Source organism: Cynoglossus semilaevis, chromosome 17 (assembly GCF_000523025.1).
Source record: "Cynoglossus semilaevis isolate Cse_v1.0 chromosome 17, Cse_v1.0, whole genome shotgun sequence".
Classification (NCBI taxonomy): domain Eukaryota; kingdom Metazoa; phylum Chordata; class Actinopteri; order Pleuronectiformes; family Cynoglossidae; genus Cynoglossus; species Cynoglossus semilaevis.
In genome coordinates, this window is record NC_024323.1 from 4328695 (window position 1) to 4338546 (window position 9852).

A 9852-nucleotide genomic window follows, 5' to 3' on the forward strand; every position below is an offset into this window, starting at 1 on the left:
GTAAGTCCTTTTTGAAAAAAAGAAAACAAAAAAAACTATAGTATAATAATTCCATCTTCCTTTTACTGATCCTTGTTGTAGTATTATCAGTATCTGAGATAATAATGTTGTACCATAGTACAAACGTAATGTAGTTTTATATATATATAAAAAACTACATTATATATAGTTAAATTATTACCGTATGTTGCTGTTACAGTATACAAAAAACAAACGCAGACTCGTGTAAGTGTTGGTTGAAGTTCAGCGTCTTTGTCCTTTATTGTAATACACATGCTTCTATACACACAAGGAAGGACTGTTTATGATTTTACAGAGTCACAAACCACCTAGTGTGGATTCATCCTGGATACCAGGTGAACAGTGGTCAGAAGAAGAGCAGGAAGGCACAGTGTCAGAGTGAAATGGCACGGAATCCAGAAGACGAAAGAGGAGGAGGAGGGTGAGTGGCCTTAACACAAACTAACCATGTTAGACACACACACAGAGAGATGTGTTACTGTCAGCATATTCACATGCACATTGTTGTTTAAGTCCTTAAATTACATCTCATTGCACTGGCTATTCTCCTCAGTGGAAAATGGAAAAAAAAAAAACCCACAATCCACTTTGACCTAAAGATTAAATGCATAAGTGATAAATGGTCTTAACATAGTAAATAATTAAAAAGTATATGTTATATATTTCTCATGGCAAGGTATATTTTTTCTAGAAGTAATATTTAAAAAAAACTATATCATGTCTGTGGGCTGAAAATGTATGCACGCGCAAGTGTGTGTGTGTGTGTTGTAGCACTTAGCATTAGAAGCTACGGTCATGTCCAATATGCAACAAGCAGGCAGAGGCCATATCAATTCAAGGCACATCTAAATGCATGGGGCCACACAAACAGAGACGTAAGTATTTAAAGGCAGTGCAGCCACACAGAAAACTAGGTTCTGAAGCTAGAAGCAGACGCAGAGGTGGGGGGGGGGGGGGGGGACGAAGGCTACCTGTGCCGTACGTTAGCACTGCGTTAGCGTTAGCAAACACACACTGCTCAGAGTGTAAGATGTATTCTTCTGCAGCACTTATGGAGACAGTGCTAAATAATGCGTATTTATACGGAGTCTAAAGCGTCACTGCCTCGTTGTCAGGAGATTTTTCTACATTTTATGCAATTCTGGAGACACGACACAGGTTCCTAGTACAGTTATGATACATCAGATATCGCACAGGAAGCTTATCAACATCGGTTTTTCAAAGGAATGGATTATAAAGAAGTGCAAAATCACTGCAAATAAACTAGGACTTTTTTTTCATGCCCGATACCGATATTGATCTGATACCTTTATGTTCTTTTCCAGCATGCCACGGGCTGCCGTCGCTGAGGCGTTAGCGTCCCTGTTTACGACAAGGTGAGCATATGGGCTTAGCTAATCAATACTGTGTTAAATTAAAGTAAGTGTGCTTGAAAGCAACATAGTGAAAAGATAGCTTCGGTTCAGACCTGCTGTCCTGAGTGACCTGATGACGTGATGACAAAGTTAAAAGAAAAAAAAGAGCCGCGAGGGGGGGGGGGGATAGAAAGACATACATATTTTGTAGTATTGTTTGTGAATTTGCAGCACAAAAAAATGTTTGGCTTTAATTAGAGAAACATTTCTTAATAGTGCCAGATTTTTTTTAGTGTGGACGTGAAAAGTTGCAGTTTCAATGGTTGTCACCTAAATGTTACGAAATCATTATAATGAGGCGTAGCCTTTTCACCCTTCTATGTCGAACCAGGTTCATCCTTTTAGCAAAAGAGAAACTTTACGAAAAACATGCTTATTAACATTAGTGTTTTTAACGGTTCAATTTAATCAGTGAAAAATCAGTTAACCTCAGACTTAGATTTAGAGTTTGTCCCTGGACAATTTAGCAGTTGTTCACATCCTGTGCTGCTGGTGTTACAAGCCAAAAAAAAATTTACCCGTTCGTGTTGTCAACACGTGATCAGTTAGTCAGTACGGACTGTAGAAACAGGTCTGAACGTTTTTTTCGTAGTGAAATGTCTTAGGTTTACAATAATTAACCACAATTATTTTATCCAACACAATAGATCTAACTATTAAGGATGTAATGAAATGTTTTAATCTGTAGAAGCAATGAAACTATACAGTATATATATATATAAAAAAAACTTCAGTGGTAGCTTAAATGAGTCAAATTCCTCATCTACTTTTCACAGTCCTCTCCTGGTGTGGTGAACTTACTAGGCTGGGATGTGAAAGGAACAAAGACTCTCTGCTGTGATGGACCGCAGGGGAAACTTCTCTGGACCAGAGTCAGGGAGTGAGATGCTCGTCTTCCAGGTGAAGGCTGCTCGTGGGACACAGGAGAGGCTGGCTGGAGCTGTTTGTGCTCTGACTTTTCAGACTTTCTGTTGACTCCGAGGAACCTGGAGGACAAAACGAGTAACAATCCTCTGAAGTAGCTATTATTGAAACAACTTTACTGACCACAGCACTTATTGACTTGTAAAGCACTATAATGATGCTATGCTAAATATGTAAGATTTGTATTTAACTATATATATATGTGTATATATGTAAATATGTATATATGTAAATATATATAGATATGTATTTACATGTATATATATATACATGTATGTATATATATATACACACATGTAAATATATATGTATATGTAAATATACATGAATATATATGTATATATGTGTGTATATATATATATATACTGTATATACATATATACATGTGTGTATATATATACATATACATGTATATATATACATACATGTATATATATACATATATATACATATACATGTGTATATATATATACACATATATACATATATATTCATGTATATTTACATATACATATATATTTACATGTGTGTATATATATACATACATGTATATATATACATATACATGTGTATATATACACATACATACGTATATATACACACACATATATATATATACACATGTGTATATATATATATGTGTGTATATATATACATACATATACATGTATATATATACATATACATGTGTATATATACACATACATGTGTATATATACACATACATACGTATATATACACACACATATATATATATACACATGTATATATGTATATATATACACATGTATACATATATGTATATATATATACATGTATGTATATATATACACACATATATAGATATATATTCATGTATATTTACATATACATATATATTTACATGTGTGTATATATATACATATATACGTGTGTATATATATATACACATATATACATATATATTCATGTATATTTACATATACATATATATTTACATGTGTGTATATATATACATGTGTATTTATATACATGTGTATATATATACATGTGTGTGTATATATATACATGTGTATATATATACATATATACATGTATATATATACACACATGTATATATATACACATACATGTGTATATATACACATACATACGTATATATACACACACATATATATATATACACATGTATACATATATGTATATATATATATACACATATATACATATATATTCATGTATATTTACATATACATATATATTTACATGTGTGTATATATATATATACATATGTGTATATATATACACATACATGTGTATATATACACATACATACGTATATATACACACACATATATATATATACACATGTAAATAGTTAAATACAACTCTTACATATTTAGCATAGCATCATTTTGAGCTCCTTGCTGTTGTATGTCTAAATACATGGACTTTTCCAATTTTCCCCCGTGTGGGATCAATAAAGTTGAATCTAATCCAATGTCTTTTTCCTATGTGCGTTGAGAGAAACAACAGTCGAACATCAACATATACATACATATATATATATATATATATATACATGTGTGTGTATATATATACATGTATGTATATATATATACATGTATGTATATATATACATGTGTATTTATATACATGTGTATATATACACATACATGTGTATATATACACATACATGTGTATATATACACATACATGTGTATATATACACATACATACGTATATATACACACACATATACGTGTATATATATACTGTATATACATATATACATGTATATATATACACATACATGTGTATATATACACATACATACGTATATATACACACACATATACGTGTATATATATACTGTATATACATATATACATGTATATATGTATATACAGTATATATATATATATACACATATATACATATATATTCATGTATATTTACATATACATATATATTTACATGTGTATATATATATATATACACATATATACATATATATTCATGTATATTTACATATACATATATATTTACATGTGTATATATATATACATGTATATATGTACATGTATATATATGTATATATATACACACACATGTAAATAGTTAAATACAACTCTTACATATTTATAATATCATCATTTTGAGCTCCTTGCTGTTGCATGTCTAAATACATGGACTTTTCCAATTTTCCCCCGTGTGGGATCAATAAAGTTGAATCTAATCCAATGTCTTTTTCCTATGTGCGTTGATAGAAGCAACAGTCGAACATCAACATATACATACATATATATATATATATATAGATATATGTATATATATACTTATGTATATATATATATATATATGTATGTATATGTTGATGTTCGACTGTTGTTTCTCTCAACGCACATAGGAAAAAGACATTGGATTAGATTCAACTTTATTGATCCCACACGGGGGAAAATTGGAAAAGTCCATGTATTTAGACATACAACAGCAAGGAGCTCAAAATGATGATATTATAAATATGTAAGAGTTGTATTTATCTATTTACATGTGTGTGTATATATATATATATACTGTATATACATATATACATGTGTATATATACACATACATACGTATATATACACACACATATACGTGTATATATATACTGTATATACATATATACATGTATATATACATGTATATATGTGTATATATATATATACATGTATATATACATGTACATATATACATGTATATATATACACATGTATACATATATGTATATATATATACATGTATATATGTGTATATATATACACATATGTATATATATATACATATGTGTGTATATATATACATACATATACATGTATATATATACACACATGTAAATAGTTAAATACAACTCTTACATATTTATCATATCATCATTTTGAGCTCCTTGCTGTTGTATGTCTAAATACATGGACTTTTCCAATTTTCCCCCGTGTGGGATCAATAAAGTTGAATCTAATCCAATGTCTTTTTCCTATGTGCGTTGAGAGAAACAACAGTCGAACATCAACAACAGGGGGCAGTCGAGCCCATACAATGAGGAAGCAGAGCAGAGAGAAGAGCCAACATACCAGGGTTATTCCTCCATACCAATAGAGCAGGAATCAGGACCTAGAGCTGGCCGTTATGAAGAGGCATGAAGACATACAGGTGGACAGGGAACAGGAGAGCAGTGATGGAAACAGAGAGAAGCAGAACAGCACTCAGGTTGAAGGCAGAGCACGGGGAACGACACATTTTCGAGTTCAAGAAGAACAGTAACGTTAAGAAACGTAACGTAAGAAAAGCATGATTATGGAGCTGCAGGTACCTTTATGTATACTGTAAATACATGTATGAAATAAAAAAATATATATAATTTTATATTTCTAGTTTTTGATTTCATTATTCCTATTTGTGTACCTGATGACAGTGCATACAAATACCAATACTTTTGCCTTGAGTTTCAATAAATGTGAAATAAATTAAATAAGATTAAACTGTGAAGCACTATTTTTATGTACCTGCTGTGATATCTCGAAAAAAACACAGTGATTTCTAACTCCTTATCTCCCCCACTGTGCAGTGAATGAGAAAAAAACATATTCGGCGTTAAAGTCTTGCCTGTTAAATTACTTGTACAGTAACTAATGTATAAATTGCTGCAAACTACTGATATTGTTGATCTTAAAACCCAAGAGTGAAACATTGAAACACTGGCCGACAGACGTGCAGCTAGTTGTGGAGAGTGTTTCAATGAACTATGAAAAGAGTTTTCTCACCTGGTAGTGACAGGTCACCTGGTGGGTCGCTCTCCGTTTTGGTCAAGCAGCTGTGCTCGCTGTCACAGTCCTGCAGAATGTCTCCCCCAGAATGCATTCTGTCCTCTGGACCACATAAAAGAAAAGCAAAAATTGCAGTGTCACACAGAATCACTCACTCACTTATGTTAAAAATATCAACTGAGGGGAAAACCTTACCATCGTCTGGAGACAGGGACTCGGCCACATCCTCTGTTGCTGTGGCCTGGAACAGAACAGAAGTTTTTTTTAGAATTCTCACATTTGGGTCTGGAGCAGGGTCGGAGTATCAACAGGAAGTGATGGCTTACGTCCGTAGGGGCTGGGCTGCTGGAGAGCATGGTATGCGGCTGAGCATCGGACATCTCGGACAGCTTCTCCTCGTCCTCCTCCTGGATGGGAGATGACGGAGACCTTAGGGTGCTGCGGATAAAGAGAGGAGGAGAAAACAGAAATGATTGGATTAGGAGTCTGCTGTATAGGGAAACGTTATATGTCTAAAATCTAAAGTATGTATTTGAGTTCCTGTTTCCAGTTTCAGCACAACCACATACATAAATGGTAGCATGAGTTGCTGAACACAAAGAGAATGACTGCATAAAGGTACCACTGTAAAGTCACAATAAAATAAAAGTATGTAACAGTGTTTCCCATTACTTGTCGAGACTGTGGCGGACCACCGTAGTCTCGTGGCATGGGGAAACCCACCGAGGAACACAGACAACAAAGTGCAGTACACTCATTCACCATGTAATACAGTGGTACCTTGAGATACAAGTCTAATCCGTTCTACACCAGCGATCGAATTTTCACCATTAAAAATAACTAAAAACCAATTCATTCGTTCCAGCCCTCCAGAAATATACAATTAATTAATTTAATTAAGCCCACATAAACATCAAAAACAGAAATAAACAATGTATTGATTATATAAAATAATAATAATTAAGAAAACATTTTAAATTATTGTTATATAAATGGGTAAAAAAACCCAGCGAGGGACAGTGAGCGATAGAGTATCGGGGCCACTAAGTGTAGAAGATTTATTTTTATTTATCTATATATTTTTGTTCTATTAAACAATAAAAGTTAAACTCTGTCACTCGTCACCCATTTTCTTTTTCTTAATGAGGGTAACAACAGAGGACGGAGCTTGGCTCCTGACCTGGGATCAGGTGGAAAGCGTGGATAAACCTGTACGCGCGTGATTTTCGACGTTTCTGAGGAAAAATCTTGCAAAAGTTGCTTACTCGTAACTCGAAAAAAATCTTATTTCGGGCAGCTCGTATCTCGAGGTACCACTGTACTACAGGGGCGCTGTTTTACACATCATAAAACGCTCTCTCGAAGAGCGATAGGAGACTACAGTGTTTTTAATAAAATCCGTAAAGGTGAGATAGCCTGGCTTTCACCTCCGTTTCTCCCCCCGCCATACGCTCCTAAAATACTGTGAGAAACACTGTATGTTGTTTACACAGACAACCACCAAGTTTTTGATAATAATTAACAAATAGCCAGATTGACAGCTAAACCATGAAGACTTCCATCTTAAGTTTTTGATAACAGCTAAACCATGAAGACTTCCATCTTTAAAAAATTGTGGGTAAACGGCGAAGCAGAACTACATTCCTCCGACCACTTTCATCGTCGTCAGTGACTGACTGCTACTTCAGACGAAGTCTCTGTCGAAGAGTGATTTCCTATACAGTACTTGTGTAAAGCTCTTCTAACCCGGCAATATTTTGTATGTAAATGCGATTGCTGCAGTATTACCTGTCGGGGGATTTGCTGACTTTGCTCTTCTGCAGGCTCCCGTCGCTCAGATGCTCGGGGGAGCTCAGCTGCCTGCTCTCACCACCTATACCTCCAGAGAAGTTGATTTCATCATACAGCGGGGCGGAGGGGATGGCGGGGGACACGGACCGCTGACCGTTCAGCGCCTCGAGGAGCGAGATGGGCTCGAAGCCAGGAGGAACGGAGTCTGTGCTCTGCAGAAAGAAATATACACGTGTATCAATTACATTATATAAGTAGTTAACAACTGATCACAATCATTATTAAGGCTTCCCTGGTGATATTTAAAACGTTTTTTCTATGGATATAAAACTGTAAAATGAAGGTTACCTTTAGCTGAGAATGAGAAAATTACATAAAAGAATCAAAGTTGGAATTAAGAAGGATTTTAACTCGTGACCTACTGCACCTTGGTGTCCCCAAGATGATATTTTTCATTAAGCTCAGCTGAAAATAAGCCAATTTTATTTAAGCAAAAGTTCTCTTGTGTCTGCTTACTTTTTTAGATAACATTTTTTAAATTTTCATCTTTAATAATTGGTTACCTTTAAAATATTAAGAATAATTTTAACAGTGTATTCTGATGTGGAACTTCACCAGGATGAAAGGTGACATTGCCAACGATACAAAGTCATCGCAGTGTATTTATTTTTAGATCACTGACTTACTGAATGTTCGTCATGATCCATCGTCTGAGCAAGGACAGGGCTGAAGGACACAGGAGACAGAGCACCGGGTTTCTTTCTCACAGCTCTGATCTGCAGAAGTGCTCTAAAAGCTGGACACAGGAGTAACGGGTCAATCCCAACACGGCCATGAAGCCATTATCATTATGCAATGAATACAACGCTTCTTACGTAGCCTGCAGATAGGACAGTTGTTGGCCTGATAACGTAAGGTGTCTGCGCAGGAATTGCAGAGACACAGATGCCTGCACGGCAGGATCAGTGTGTCCCGCAGGTCTGAGAGGCAGACGACGCATTCATTGCTGTTGTCACTGTTCTCATCGTCTGACGGCTAGAAAAAACAAACAGAATAAAAAATAAAATCACACCAATGTTAGCAGATAAAAATGAAACTCTACAGCAACCTGTGCTCAGAAGGAAGTAAGATTATGGCTCATACCTTGGTCTCTTGGTTGTTTTTGTTCTCAATGCCATAAATCTCCTGTAAAAGGTAACTCACACGGTCCACCTGGAAACACAGACACATTTTTAAAAAAATTAAAAAGATGATAGGTGATGCAGAAAAAACGGTAAAATTGTATTTTTTTATGAGTTTTTACCCATTCTGCCTGTCATTTTTGAATCATTAAAATTAATTTTGTTATAGAAATTAATTTTTTATTTCATCAGATGTCAAATCTAAAAAGGTCTTACTAAAATCACTCTGCCTTTCATACACAAACCATAGTTTTAATTTATGTTAGAGCTTTTTCTTTCGGCTTTGTCCCTTTTTTTTCAGGGGTTGCCACAGCAAATCATTGATTTCCATCTCTGTTCTCTGCATCTTCTACTCTGACTCCAACTATCTGCATGTCCTCCCTCACTGTATCCATATATCTCCTCTTTGGCCTTCCTCTCTTTCTCCTACCTGGTAGCTCCATCTCTAACATTCTTCTACCAATGTATCCACTGTCCCTCCTCTGCACATGTCCAAACCATCTCAATCTGGCTTCTCTAGCTTTTTCTCCAAACCTTCCTGTCTGTGTTGTCCCTCTAATGACCTCATTCCTGACCCTGTCCATTCTTGTCACTCCTAAAGAGAATCTTAGCATCTTTAACTCTGCCACCTCCAGCTCCTCCTCCTGTCTTCTGCCTATTGCTACTGTCTCTAAACCATACATCATGGCTGGTCTCACCACTGTCCTGTAAACCTTTCCCTTCACCTTAGCTGAC

General features: G+C 34.9%; 1 protein-coding gene across 1 annotated transcript in view; it reads right to left on the minus strand.

Moving 5' to 3' along the window:
* Positions 1–226: 226 nt before the first annotated feature.
* Positions 227–9852, minus strand: part of LOC103392781 (probable E3 ubiquitin-protein ligase MGRN1) — a 17707-nt gene continuing 8081 nt past the window's right edge. Inside the window, exons 7-14 of the mRNA XM_025064514.1 lie at positions 9080–9235; positions 8812–8971; positions 8623–8732; positions 7934–8148; positions 6472–6583; positions 6341–6386; positions 6143–6247; positions 227–2422 (exon numbers count right to left, since the gene is read on the minus strand). Of these exons, the coding sequence (XP_024920282.1) occupies positions 2310–2422; positions 6143–6247; positions 6341–6386; positions 6472–6583; positions 7934–8148; positions 8623–8732; positions 8812–8971; positions 9080–9235 (1017 nt within the window). The 3' untranslated portion in view covers positions 227–2309. The remainder of the gene's footprint in view (positions 2423–6142; positions 6248–6340; positions 6387–6471; positions 6584–7933; positions 8149–8622; positions 8733–8811; positions 8972–9079; positions 9236–9852) is intronic.